A 15,178-nucleotide genomic window follows, 5' to 3' on the forward strand; every position below is an offset into this window, starting at 1 on the left:
CCGCAGAGTGACAGTGGTTCTAGAGTAAGTCTGAACAGAAAGACACGTTGCTGGCATGGTCCTACTACGCGAAACGTCTTCGAAAAGTCAGAACAGCCATATTTCTGGTCCGTTGTCAAAATAATCATTTTCGAGGTGCATGTGCACCTCGTCTAAAGACGCCTCTTGAAAGCCGAAAAGCCTGGCTGCACGGGGTCTCAGAACTAATTCTCGCTGAACAGAAACGGGCGCTTTTATAATGCGAAGGGAAAATAATTTAAATTATTTTTGAAAGCCAGAGTAGCGGACACGTTTATTACACGAATGCATCAGTTGTGCAAGAGTTTCGATTATACGCTGCCCGGTTTATATACCAATTACAGTTGAGCCTGCTTATAACGAACATGAGCGTCACACGGCATCCATTCGTTATATCCAGAAGTTCGTAGTAAGTGGACCACAGGTTTAAAGACAGTTGCTTGTCAAAACACAAAATTTTTTCTTTGCGAAAAAGTCTGTGATGGATGTCTGTTATTGCAGCGCAGATCCGATGAGGGAGGTTTCTGGTTTATTTAAAGCAGAAGCGTGCTATCGCCGAGGCCCTGGGCAGACAAGCAGTCTGAGGCTCTCTATGTAGCTCATTGCTACAGGCGCGCTTATGGGTACTGGCTCCAAAGTTTCATCCTCATCTGATTCCTCCGCATCACTCTCGTCCCAAACTTCAGAAAAGATGCCCTCACCCGTGCACAGTTCTGCGGTGTCGGTGTCGTCATCGACGGAAATAAAATCATTCCAACCAATGTCATGACCCCCATGTCGGAGTCGACGATGCGCTGCCACAAATCACCGTCAGGCTGGTCATCTTCCGAAGCATCAGGCTCGGGTTCAGACACTGTGCCGACGAAGCCGGCCTTGCGGAAGCAGTTTGCATGCCAGTAGCCATCACCTCCGCCCTGGCCGCTTTCATCATCTCTACCGCTGAATACAATGGAAATGGGCACGGTGGCCCTGTCCGCCAGCCCGAATTACAACGAGGGCCCGATATTTAAACGAAGCCAACGAAACGTCCGCACCGCAACAAGAGCGACAAAAGCGCGCGATCGGGTAGACGTGCAGCGTGCACAGGTGGCTATCAAGCCAATCAAGCTAAAGGTACAGACGCACAGCGCCAGCGGAGAGACCAATGAGGGGCGTCCGTGAGTGTCAGTGCAGCCGCCTCTTGGCTCCCATGGAAGGCCTGCTTCACGGAGTGTGGCCTCCGTGATCGGCACCGGTGGCAGCGCGGTTGATCGCGGAAGCCACGCATGGAGTTGGAAGAAAGTGAGGAGATGGGAGCGGAGTTGCGAGGAAAGGCGGGAGGGCGATCTTGGAAGGCGTGTCGGCGGGGAAGGGTAGCTTGCTCGAGAGCGGCGCAAAATGGGGCGGGCAGTTCGCCTGCGATGAGGCTCGGGAAAACATACCGCGCGCCGGGCGCACTAAGGGGTCGGAGGCAGATTATCTCACATCGCGGCGCTGGGTTTATGCCGTCCGTTCACTGTAACCGATCAGCAGAGCTTAATGACGTTCGTTATACGTGTGATTTTGTGCCATTGAAACAATGTATATATTGACGGTCGCACAGGTCTCATTCGTTATGACCGAAAGTTCATCTTAAATGGGGCCGTTATATGTGGGCTCGACTGTATACGATGGTTTCATGCGGTCCCCTGGAAGTCGTATAATCGAGGTTCTACTAGCCTAACACGGTGCTCATGAACACTGATGGCAAGCCAAAGAGATGAGAGCAGGGGTGCATTGCTTAGTGACATTAGGAAACATACCTTGAGGCTGTGGATTTCAATGGGAGGCGGCAGGTTACCTCCGCTGAGTGTCGGTACCAGCTTGAGCAAGCCATTGGCACCGCAGAAGCGAGCCAACGGGTGTGGCCGCGAGAACTTCTTCACCTCCTCTGGCTGAGGCACTGCAAATGCAACACAAGAGGAGTCACACCCCCCGACACTCGCTTGGAGTTCATGTGCAGTAATGTCAAAGTTTCAAATGAACCAAGCCTCTGCTACCTCAGGCGAGAAAACCACCATAAAGAGCTACAACTATCTCCAGCAAAGGAAAGCCTGCAATCCAGGATACAGGAGGCACAGTTCCCACTGCTGGAGAACACGTGCAGCAGTGATGGAGTAACACAAGTTTCAAGCAACAAGAGACTGTTTTAGTCTCGTAATCTCTAAGCAGACAGAATTTCGGCTAACAGTCTATTTGCACTTATATGATAAAACTTCGTACAACCTCAGGCATTAAAAATGTCCCATACCGTTACACTATTTTTCTCCCAGTTAATATGCTTGTCCTGGGTACTACTCGCACTCCTCTCCTGTTTCCGTTGGCAGTGACACCTCACTGCTACTTCTTATTCTTGCAACACCCCAGCAATTGTAGCTGGTGTCGATTATAATATAACTGCCATTTTTTGCTTTTCGGTGATTGCGCCATTGTGAATGGTGGCGAGCATGACATGTGTGGAAAGCGATATTGAAAAGAAAGCAGCTAGCCTGCTTCGCTTTATTCTCAGTATAATAGAACCTTGACTTATGCTACATGCCCATTTGAAGCATGTAAAGTTTGAAGCATCCAGCGAGCTATTTGCCTCTGGAAGTTGCCGGACTCAAGTGCATTCATTCATACTGGGGCAAAGTCTGTACTTCTGGTTGCATGCTATTTTTAGAGCCGTTTCTTGTAGCAGTGTTTGCAATTGCTTGTCTGGTTGTGGGCATTTTGAAGAGGCACCAAAAAAAACAAAGCATTTTCGCACTTTATGACAGCGAAAATGTTCAAACTGACCAAATAGCTTCTGAATTTAACCTGCCACCCTTCGTGTCCTGTATGAACGTTATTGCTTGAAGCTTTCACAGTGTAATAAGGCTAACTGAACTCGGATGCCTTTTCTCATATGTGTTTATTGTGCCCATGTCCCGTGAAAGTGTTATTTGCGGTACAAAGCATTTTGTGACATGAGAATGCACAAGTGCATTGAATTTCAATGGAGCCTGTGGTTAGGTTAAAAAATTATTTCAAAGCATTCATTAGGCACAAAAATTGACTTCCATTGCCTTTACTGTGCATCACAAGTAAAGTGTGCTACTATGCAGTGACATTACTAGCTAGTATTTCAAGTAGAGATAACTGATGTGGACAGCTGCAGCTGTGCATGCTAAACTTATGCTGCAGTTAAAGGGTACTACTAAACTTTCTAGAAGCAGCCTGAAAGAAACAAAACCCTGAATTTTAAGGACCCAATTTTTTTTTTGGCCCAACGGAAAGCTTGCTGTCTAAGGTGCTCTTTCCACAATGGTTTTATTGAAAATGCTGTAGGAAATTTTTACCCTGAATGTTTAAATCAGTGCATGCGCCTGTTTTTATATATCCCGATGCTGGAAACCATGACCAGCGAGCACGATGGCGAATGCATGTTGGCAAAACTGCTGCACCAAAAATTAATACAAATCTCACCTGCCACACAGTAATACAATATTTTTAGCATATAGAGTAGCGTCCATTTCAGTTTCCACACCCAAAGCTTGTTCACACTGCTTTTCCTGTCGTGGAACACCACAAGCATCTACGCCTTTGTTCAACTTTCAGATGGTTGAGCTCTTTGACCGACACGCCAACCATTTTTGGCCACATTCTTAGCCTCCTTGTTCACACGGAGGAGTTTCTTGCTGCTGCTGGTGTTCTAAATGTTTGCCCATAGATGATTTGGTGCCCAAGAACGAACTCTACATACGATATTCGAGAATTAGTGCGCAAAATTCAGTCATTAAGCATGGCTAAATTTCCAACTATTTTCAGCATGCTAAACAAAAACTGCTTCCCTCTTATTATTTGTCATCTCAAATCCTCAGAACAAGTGCTCACTGTAATCTAGAATTGTTCCTCTCTACGCAGAAAAAAGGAATCACTGACCGGGAGTTTTGATTGTTTTTTGCAAGATCGAATATAGCCAAAAACTTGGAACGTGCCCGAAAAAAAGAAGAAAGTTTCAAGGTCTCGATTCGCTACCTCATCTAGTGGACACGACTAAAGCCATTTTTACACAAACCAGTCAAACCTTAAGATAGGTGGCAGCGCAGCATAAGTGAAACTCCTGCGTCCCACTGCCTCTTACAAGCCTTTTATTATGGAAAAAAAAGTGGGACGTACATGTCCCATTATCCCACAAAGGGTTAGCACATTATGAGCCTAAATTTGGCATTCCAGGTCAAGAAATCAAACTTTTCAGTACACTTTCCCATCCTCGCTATTGCACCAGAAAGCATTCCTGGCATGACTAGCTGCATGAGAACATGCTATGAAGCTAAATGCAGTAATCAAGACCCCAGTAAAAAAAAAACTGACGTCAACCAATATTTTTAACTTTACCCAATGTTTCGGAACCAACTCGGTCCCTTCAACAGGGGTGACTAAAGTGTGCCAGCAGCAGCGGGTTGCTGCCTTCGCTCTCCCTTCGTTAGCACGTGGCGCAGTCCATTCACGTACGCGGAGGGAGATTGTTCCTGTAGTCCTATTCATTGCCTCCTTTGTGAGCCGGATGTGCCACGACTCCACATGTCGCCTCTTGAACAGGTTTGGCTCCACGGCCAAGACGCTCACCTCCTCGAAGGCTATTCGGTGGTCGGTGCGCTCGCAGTGTTCGGCGAGGGGATTGGCTTCTGAATTCATTAACCGGATGTCATATTTGTGTTGCCTTATTCTTTGGTGGAAATTTTTTGTTTCGCCGATGTATGAAGCCGGGCACATGGAGCATTGGATTTTGTAAACGACACCCGGTTGTTTTTCTCTGGGGACGCAGTCTTTTGGTCAGGGTAAGAAGTGGCTTATTGTTGAAACAGGTTTGTGAGCCACATGGATTCCATGTTTTCCGAGAATGCGTGCAAGTGCCCCGCTGGTTCCGCTCACGTATGGAAGCACAACGCGCGTGCATTTTGTTGTTTCACTGTTGGCTGGTCCTCCTGTCCTCCGAGGCTGACGGCAATCAACGCGTTGAATAAAGCCACGTGTGTGGCCATTCTTCTGTAGACCAGCAAAAACGGTGGCTTCTGCTTTCTCCACTTCGGAGGAGCAGGTTGACTTTGCTCTTCTGAGACGAGAGCAGACGACGGATCCCTTGTGGCTAGTAGGGTGGTTGGAATTAAAATTCAGGTAGCGGCCGGTATGGGTTGGCTTCCTATAGACACCGAACGTTAGGTCTTCCCCTTTTCTTCTTATGAAGACGTCCAGGAACGCCAATGTGTTGTTCACTTCTTGTTTCATTGTGAACTGACTAGAAGGCTCGACTGAGTTGAGGTGTGCAAGGAAATTTTCGACCTGCGATGTCTTCAGAATGCAGAAACAGTCGTCAATGCAACGGATGAAAACTTATGGTTTTCCGTATTACTGGCATGTGACCTCTATTCAACCCGCAGTGATGCAAGTGCACATGCGTCTAGTCCAAGTCGAAATGTTTCCAGGTAGTGCGGCCTCAATACGGACTCTCAAAGGATGAACGCAGGGGCAGTTTCGTAATGTGCGTGGAAAAAAGTATAAGTATTAACGGCAAATGCTACGGGTGTGTTAATTACGCGAATATATACACTGTTTCTGGAGTACAGTCCACGCCCGATAATTCGAAGTGATGTGATGGTCCAGACTGTTTTATATGTAATTCTATATAAATATCACTCAATAATTCAAAGTTGAAAAGCTTAGAGTATCGTTTAATTAGAAGTTATTTTTGAATTGAGAATCACGACGACCGCCATTTTTGATACCATCGTGGTTGTCGGCACTGCCGCCTTGAAATGAACAAGATACACCGATGCCATCGTAAGCGCCTGCAGCGCCGCTAATCACGAAGTGGTGAGATTAGGCTTAGAGTGTGCTGGCAAGTCGTGACATGACGGCGTCACTTGCCTCATTTGTTTGCTGCAAACTGTGTGTCTCTTGTTCGTTGTACGGGTGGTTCCACGCCGAGTGTAATTTAGACCGTTGTTTGGACTTCGCACGCAGCGGTTCTACCAGTCTGGGGACTAGTACGTGGAAGTTATTGTACTCTTGACTTGGCCACGAAAGTCGAGATTTTGAGAGAAGTTGAAAAGGGAGGCACCGCCAGGCAAGACATTGCTCGCAAGTATGACATTAAGCCTAAAACCATTTCCAACTTTATTAAGAACAAGCGCTCAATTCTGGATGTGTTTGAGCACGACACATTCAAGATGTCGATGAAACGAATGTGCACAGGCGCCCATCCAGAGCTTGAGAAGGCCCTGCTGGTATGGATTAGGGAAGGACGCAATAACAAAGTTCCTCTCAGCAGTGAGATCATTGCGGAAAAGCCCAATCACTCGCAGCAATGTTAGGGATTGATGAGCTTGCTTCATTTGATGGATGGCTCACACGCTTCAAGGATCACCATGACCTGGTGTTCAAGGACGTCTGCGGTGAGAAGGCATCTGTAGACCCAGAAACATGCTCGACATGAAAAGATGAGAAGCTCCCCGATTATGATGATTCTTGGTGCAACTAAGGCCAAAGAGCACCAAACACGAGGTTTTTGGTCGACTTAGCAAAAGTATATACACATGTTAAAATGAACACCAGCAGTATAAGGCCTAAAAGTGCAAGATTACAGTGATGATTCCAGTGTGTCAAGAAGGTGCATAAGTCAGGTGAAATGGTCTAAAGTGATCTATAGCACCTAAAAATTGCAGTAAGAGTTGTTACATATAAAAGAGGAAGCCAGTAGCCTCAGTCCTTGCTTGAGCAAGAAGGGCAAGGCATCTGGCAGCTAAGCTCAACCTTCTCCTCAGCAATGAGGAGGGGCTGAGGTTACTTCGAATAAGAAATCTCTTGCAAAAAGCTTGCAAAAAGCCTACATGACTTAAAAATTTAAAAACCCCATCTACTGAAAATATGCGACCATCAACTAAAAATAAAGAAGGGTGCATCGGTACTTTAAATGTGTACAACTCTGGGAAGTGCCACCGTCTTTCCATCTCCAATCTTGGGCACATGATTAATATGTGAGTAACTGGGTTGTGGGCTCCACATCTCTCGCATTGTGGTGCTGGTGTACTGTTTAAAAGATGCGAGTGTGTGATGTGTGCATGTCCTATCCTCAGTCTGCAGAGAGCCACTTCTTTGAATCTATTTTGTTTTTCTGTGGCATAGCTCCCAATCATTGGTTTTATTGTGTGCAGCTTGTTGTCTGTTCATCCCAATCCTGCTGCCACTCTCTGCGGAGTGCAGTCCTAATATGTGGCCCGAGGTCCTGGTATGGAAGTTGCTTTATATTGATCTTACTCAGTTCGGCACCTGACGGTGCAAGCATATCAGCTTCTCCATTTCTATCTATTCCACTGTGACCTGGTGACCAGCATACTGTAATTTTAGGCTTCAAAGTGCGTGCAGACATAGGACATTTCAAGAGGGAATTCATAACATGGCTTTTACAGGGTTTCCCAGAAAACAGGGCCATAATCACACTTAAGGAATCTGAGTAGATAACAGAGCTTGGGACTTTCTTTTCCAGGATGAATCTAACAGCTAACAGAATACCATGACATTCTGCAGTAAATATGCTTGTGTATCTATTCATTGTTTTTGTTTCCGAAAACTGACAGCTGTGAACTGCACACGAGTCTTGGAGGCATCAGTATAAAACTATCTACACTGATACTTTGCTTGTAGGGATAGGAAATGCTGTTTTATGCCGATTAGCGATCCATTCTTGCCAACCTCATGAAAAGACGTGTCACACTCAACTGGATGCACTTCCCAGGGAGCAACTATGTCTTTTGAAGAAGTCACCAGAATATTGGAGATTGGTATGTTCATGTCTTAAAGGGCCACAGAAAGGGGTGTTCGAGCTTGGTTATAAAATGTTTGCACTATGAAGAGTACAGGCCACCGAGCGTTCATGCCGCATACGAGACCTCAAAAGCGAGCGGGAAATTTCCAATAAATTTTTTAAAATTCCCGCTTTCGCACCTCGCAGCGACGCACGTTGCCGTTGCCGAGCTTTTGCGCGAAAACCTGGCAGACGATGTCACGTCTTGCAAATGACGTCAGCAACAGGGGGTAATCATTGGATCACAGCGCCAAATTCTTCTGACGTCAGGCGCTACCACGGCCACTCCGCGCGCGCCGCAGCCGGCAGAGGTAGGGGAGGGGCCGAGTGAGTGGGGCCGGCGGAGGAGTGCCGCCATTTTGGCGTGTGAGAGGAGAGGGAAAGGCGCGAAGACGCGGAAGTTCAAATTTTGTCTGCATATAACTCAGCTTCCACAAAATGCATTAGAATAATTCTTGCTGGGAGATAATTATGAACCGTCGTCTTTTAACATCCCAGACATATCGCGGCTTTATTGAGACCCCCTTTCTGGGTCCCATTAAAGAAAACATAAAAGTAAACAGATAAACAGTGCTGTTCACGCACAAAAGCGTCCCTTACATAAGATTTGAAGGCAATGAGCTAGTCAGTGGTTGACTGGTTAGCCCTAAATCCAGCTTGGTGCTGGCCAAGAAGACCGCTGAATTCAAGGAAATGCACAAGGTGATGATTGATAATTTTTTCAAACAGCTTACATAAACAGCTTGTTAGGGCAATTGGCCGACAACTGGCCGCAAGCGTGGCTTCTTTCGCTTGTTTTAATACAGTCGAGCCCACATATAACCGCCCCACTTAAGATGAACTTTCGCTTATAACGAACAAGACCTGCACGACCATAAAGGTATACATTATTTCAATGGCACAAAATCACACCTATAAAGAACGTCATTAAGCCCTGCTGATCGGTTACAGCGAACAGATGGCGTAAACCCAGCACCATGATGCGAGATAACCTGCCTCCGACTCCTTTGTTCGCACGGCGCACGATATGTTTTCCCGAGCCTCAACTCCCCAAGTCCCGAGCGAACTGACCGCCCGGCACACGATACGCTTTCCCGAGCCTCAACTCCCCAAGTCCCGAGCGAACTGCCCGCCCTGTTTCGTGCCGCTCTCAATCGAGCTACCCTTTCCCCGCCGACGCACCTTCCAAGATCACCCTCCCGCCCCTCCTTGCAACACCGCTCTCCTTTCCTCCTCACTCTCTTGCAAACCTGCGCGCGGCCTCAGCGATCAACCGCGCCGCCGCCGCCGGTGCCAATCGCCAAGGCCACGCTCCGTGAAGCAGGCCTTCCGTGGAAGCCAAGAGGTGGCTGCACTGACGTTCACAGACGCCTCTCATTGGTCTCTCCGCTGGCGCTGTGCGTCTGTATCTCTAGCTTGATTTTCACGATTGCCGCCTGTGCACGTTGCGCGTCTACCCCATCGCGCACATTTGTCACTCTTGTTGCGGTGCGGACGTTTCGTTGGCTTCGTTCAAATCAAGGGCCCTGGTTGTAATCCGGGATGGCGGACGGGAACACTAAACCCATTTCCATTGTATTCAGCGGTACAGATGATGAAAGCAGCCTGGGCGGAGGTGACGGCCACTGGTGAGCAAAGCTGCTTCTGCAAGGCCGGCTTCGTCGACACAGTGTCTGATGCTGAGCCTGATGCTTCGGAAGATGACCAGCCCGGCGGCGATTTGAGGCAGCGCATCGTCGACTCCAACATGGAGGGTCATGACATTGGTTGGAATGATTTTATTTTCGTTGATGACGACGGCGACACCGCGGAACCGTGCACGGACGAGGGTATCATTTCTGAAGTGTGGGACGAGAGTGACGTGGAGTAATCAGATGAGGATGAAATTGCCAGCACCCATAAGCGCGCCTGTAGCAATGGGCTACATAGATAGCCTCAGACAGCTTGTCTATGCCAAGGACCTCGGCGAAGAGCACGCTTCTGCTTAAAAAAACTGGAAACCTCCCTCATAGGATCTGCACTGCAAAAGCAGACGTCCATGACGGACTTTTTCGCAAAGAAAAGTTTTGTGTTTTCACAAGCAACTGTCTTTAAAGCTGTGGTCCACTTACTACGACTTCGGGATATAACGGCTGCCGCGTGACGCTCATGTTCGTTATCAGCGGGCTCGACTGTACCGGGATTATAATCGCTTCTTTCCAGGCTTTTGGAAGGCGTCCAGCAGACCATATCTTATTAAACAGGCACAGGACAGTTTCAAGGGTTTCTTAATGCAGGTGCCTGAGCATTCCATACGTGACCCTGTCAGGGCCTGCTGCTGGTGAGTAGCCACAAGTGCCTAAGGCAACCTTCAAACTCTTGTAAAGTAAATAGGCTGTTGTATCCTCCCACATATGGCCTTTTTTTTTACAATTTGTTTCCGCTCCTCAGCTAGCTTGTATCGCAAGAAAGAATCTGTATAATGTGCGGAGCTAAAAGTGTTTGCCTAGTGCATCTACTTGATGCTCCAATGTATCACTAGTAGTGCTAACAAGAGGAATTGGATGTGTACTATGCCCACTGAGCACTTTTAGGCTACTGTACAGTTTATACGTATCTGTGTAAAAATTTACAGTGGGGAGAAATGATTGCCAACATTCCCATTTGGATAAACGTCAAGTACGCCTGCCGTCTGCTTTAGCACGGTTTAAGTTAATATTATCAAGCTGTCAACCGTAGGATAACGGCAGAATTTTGACCATGCATTATTTTGGTCCTGACGAGCTTTCCTGCACTGCGCATTCCGCCATGGTCTTCGTTTGTTTTCTATTTTACCTCATGTCTGTGGAATGGATTTCTGTGCAGCGGCTATTATATACAGTGTGATCAGGGATTGAAATTCATCTACATTTAAGCGAACAGGGCAATGCTGATAGTTCCCGGAACACCTTCCAATCAGCAATCTGTTCTTTAAGCTTATTAAACTTAGGATTATTTACCCTTGGGTTGATATTTTCTGTATAGTTTTAAAGAAATGTAAAAGTGGTCACCTCCATAGAGATTATCAACAACAGCTCACTCAGTAGCTGCCAAGAGCAATGGAGAGCCAATAGCAAGGTCTATCGCTGCGTATGAGTTGTGTGTTGAATTAAAGTATGTTCGTTCTTTTCTACTGAATATGCATGAGCCAGACAACAACAGGAATTTTTTATTAGCGCTCCTTGAGAATCAGTTCTGGTACCTCCCCACAATGGGCGGTGAGCGTTAAAGTAGCCAAAGAACAGGAATGGCTCAGGAAACTGATCAGTGAGTTTTTAGGGTTCATCAGTGGACAGGCGATGATCTGGTAGGATATATAGGGAACATACGATTATTACTCTGCATAAAGTTGCGGCTCGTATTGCCACTGCCTCTAACTCAGTAGCCAGTAGAAGACCTTGAGAGGGAACTGATTTCTGAACCACAATAGCAACGCAACCTGATGAGTGCGCACTGCTTTGCCTGTCCTTCTTGTATACTATGTGATTTTTTAGAAAGTTTGCATGCGTTGGGTTTAAGTGCGTTTCCTGTAGCCAAAGTATGTCCGGTTTATATTCTGCGAGTATTCCGTATATGTCATCCGAATTTTTAAGTAGCCCTCGGCAGCTCCAGTAGATAATGCTCTCGACATCCATAGTTGTTAGTGAGGAAACGAAGACTGGTGGAATTTATTTAGATGTCGCCGCCTGCTTGACTGGCAGATGTCTTTTCGGTTTAAGGAACTCCGCCTCTCTTCGGGGGAACCCCCTCGGCACCCCTGATGCTGAGGATCCCGGTGTCACCTCCATTGCTTCCGGTGGAGACGCGGAAGCAGATGTGGGTTTCTCAAGAAGGAGAGAATCCCTCTCACTTATCTGTGTTTTCCCAAAGGTCTGTGAAAAGTTCACCTCTGAGACATAGAAGTTTGGTGCATCCGGCAGCTGCTTTGCGAACGGCCAAGGTGGGCATGCATCAGCGATACTGTATTGCATGCCCACCGTGACGAGACGCCGCCCGGGCCCCCGGCACGTTGCGTCAACATAGGAGCTTCCTTCAGAAAATGTTATGTTTCCTGTTAATTAGATGTGAATTACTTTCTTTTCATTCTGGACATGTTCGTGAGTATGCGGCCTGTGGGCGGCGACAATTCAGACATTCTGCTTGAGCAGCACTGCAGTTATGGGTGCTCATGGGCACCGCACTCTCCGCACAGGTGAGTTTTCCATGGCACGTTTTAGATCCGTGTCCATACTTTTGGCAGTTGAAGCATCTGCTCGGGTTGGGGATATAGGAACGAACATTACAGTGGATGAATTCTGCTTTGACAGCATCTGGTAGACGGGACCTCTCAAATATTACGACAATATGGGGTGTCACTACCTCTTCATTGTTCCGCCTTATGGTGATGAGAAGGGCAATGACACCTTGATCTCGGAAGCCTTCCAGGAGATCAGACTGTTTTGTGGATCAGATCGCATCCTGATGCAACGCCTTGTATACAGTGTTTAGATTCTGGTGGGGGGGTGATGGTCACCAGGAAGTAAGCGAACTGTTTTTGCTTGAGTAGGGCGACAAAGTGGTCTTCTTGCGAAGCTTCAACAAGAAGGTCACCAGATGAAAGTTTTTTGCTTTGCAGTTTTTTTGCAATCACTTCCTCAAGTTTCCTGGCCATAAAAAAGAACTGATATTGCAGCAACTGGTTCGTTGTCTACTATAGAGTGAATAACTAGGAAATGCAGAAAGTGGTCACTGTCAGGTTCTGCTGAAGCTCTCTTCAGTGCGGTTCCTTTTCAAGGACCGATCAGGTTTTTTGGAAGAAGCAGTACTCATGCGATATGTGCTGACGGTTCCTAAAATGTCGCCCGTGTTTCACCGTCTTATTCACAGGAAGGTCCCAGAGCCCCCCCGACTGGTATACAGATGGGGAGCCCCGTCTGCCGGAGGTTGGCCATGGCCCCCGACCGCCACCGTTCATGGTTTCTACCCTTCACCTTAAAACCTATTGCCACGGTACAGATGACAGGTTCAGTATGGGGGCTAAGGGTCTGTCCCCTCGGGACTCAAGGAGCCCTAGAGGGAAGAAGCTCCCCGAGTACTTGGCTGAGTACCAACCGGCAAACATCTTCAATGCAGACGAGACTGCTCTCTTTTATCGGCTTCTACCCGAGAAGACACTGACCTCTAAAGACGACGACTGTGCCGAGGGAGCAAGGAAAGGGCATCTGTGCTAGGCCCAGAAGGATGTCGGCTGCTTGTGGTGGGGAAAGCTGCCAAGCCACAATGTTTTAAAGGTGCGACGTCAGATTTATTCAAAGATTGGCTGATGAAGCTGGATCGAAAATTTGCGTCGTGCAACCAGAAAGTGCTATTTCTTGTGGACCAGTGCAGTGCGCACATGAATGTGCCGACCTTAAGTGCTGTACGCCTTGCACTCTTGCCTGCAAATACCACGTCTGTCCTGCAGCCCATGGATGAGGGCATAATAAAAAATGTGAAGGTCCTCTACAGGAAGCACCTTCTTGAGTGCATGATTTTGTGCATGGACAACTACTCACAGTACGAGGTGAGCTTCCCTAGTGCCATTCACATGCTAGCGCAAGCATGGGATCGTGTCAAGAAAGAGACGATTACCACCTGCTTCGGAAGACGCCTCTCCTTGAGCTACACCGGGGGAAGCACGAGCTCGACAGCGCCGATTATGGCGCTGCTCTGGGTGACATTCGCTTCGAAGACTTTGTCGCTGTGGACAGTGCAGTTGAAACGTGCGGAGCTCTTACGGGCGGCAAAATTCTGCAGATTGTTCGGCCCAGCGAATCTCTTGACGAGGGCGACGTGAACAACAACATTGAAGACTAGTCGTAAACAAGGGCTGCCGATGCAGCGGCGGGCCTCACTGTTGTGGAGCGGTTTTTCGCTGCAGGAACTAACATGGCAGAAGCGTTTATGCATATCTACAGCCTGCAAAACATGCTTTCCGCTGCACGATTCACTAAACAGAAGCAGAGAAGGCTGGCGAGATTTAACTGCCAATAAAGAGAATTTTTTTGGTGCCTCCTGCACAATTGGGAGATTGTTTAATTGGAAGTTTTTTGGCGTCCCCGTGAACTTTGTATGAACAGGAGTTGACTGTACCACGAAAATTGCACCATGGTGCTGATTTCAAAGTGGCGAAAGACCAAAAGTGACATATTTCTGGAAAAAAAAAACGCTGTTCCTGAACTATCTAGTCTAATCTGCCAATGTTCTGGCCTGATTTCACTACAACAAAGCTTTCGCGGGTTCAGTGAATTTTGTTGTAGCGGAATTCAACTGTAATACAGAGTGATCTGGCACACTGCAAAACATGAGCAAGGGCCTCCTGAAATGCAGGTGCTGCGTAAAGGGCACAAAAATGCAAGCGTTTGCCTGAATGGCGTGGCAGAAGCAAGTGGCATAGGTGTGGAGAGCTATGCATGGAAACGGCGCAGTAGACGGGACCAAGAAAGGAAGACACAAACACGGGTGCTGACTATCAACTGAAAGAAATTTATTGCAGCAACGTTAATCCATAAAACACATACATATGATAAAAGCATGAAACCTTAAAACTAGGTGACAAGATCAATAAATCTGATTTCTTTTCAAGTTAACAGAAGGAGTGCTGACGCACTTCTCCCCTCGTTGATAAATGGCATACGCCTCAAAAAGTTCGCGGTCAAGTTGGATCTTATGTATGGGTTTTATATATTAACGTTGCTGCAATAAATTTCTTCCAGTTGATAGTCGGCGCCCGTGTTGGTGTCTTCCATTCTTGGTCCCGCCTACTGCGCTGCTTCCATGCAAGGAATGTACCAACTAGCCCGGCTTACTCCTTTGTTGGAGAGCTAACCTGCGCGCAGCAAGTATTGTAATAAGAAACAAATTACTCATTGGCATCCACCTAAGTTTCCTGGGTCTTCCTGCTCTCACTGCTCCCACAACCAAGAAGCTCGAAAGAGGGGCAGTCTGTTTATGCAGCCTGCATGTTAAGGCACAACCAACAGAAAGCCGCACATGGCGGGACATGGGGCAAGTTCGTTTCCCAAGGGGCAAATCTAGGGGAGGGACGCATGGAAAGATGCAAGCCCCCTCTCCTCTTCATGTAGTGGGCCGCCTGATCAGCAACACAACTGCATGCCTAAAGCAGGTGCCTTTAGGCATGCGCTGTTCATCGTCAGCTGAGCTTCAAATGCCACTACAGTGGGTTCCTTTTGCTATACAGTAAAAGCTTTGATTCTGGAGTTGAGCCAGAATCAACACCGCTGACGTCCACCTCAGTGGAAAATCCCCACAAGCGAAGAG

General features: G+C 47.4%; 1 protein-coding gene across 50 annotated transcripts in view; it reads right to left on the bottom strand.

Moving 5' to 3' along the window:
• The window catches only part of LOC144111913 (uncharacterized), a 420,777-nt gene that overhangs the window by 226,539 nt on the left and 179,060 nt on the right, over positions 1–15,178 (bottom strand). For all 50 annotated transcript variants that reach the window (XM_077645003.1, XM_077644993.1, XM_077645002.1 and 47 more), the window contains one exon: positions 1,800–1,939. In XM_077645003.1, the coding sequence (XP_077501129.1) occupies positions 1,800–1,939 (140 nt within the window). The remainder of the gene's footprint in view (positions 1–1,799; positions 1,940–15,178) is intronic.

The sequence above is a fragment of the Amblyomma americanum genome, unplaced genomic scaffold, assembly GCF_052857255.1.
Source record: "Amblyomma americanum isolate KBUSLIRL-KWMA unplaced genomic scaffold, ASM5285725v1 scaffold_13, whole genome shotgun sequence".
Taxonomy (NCBI): domain Eukaryota; kingdom Metazoa; phylum Arthropoda; class Arachnida; order Ixodida; family Ixodidae; genus Amblyomma; species Amblyomma americanum.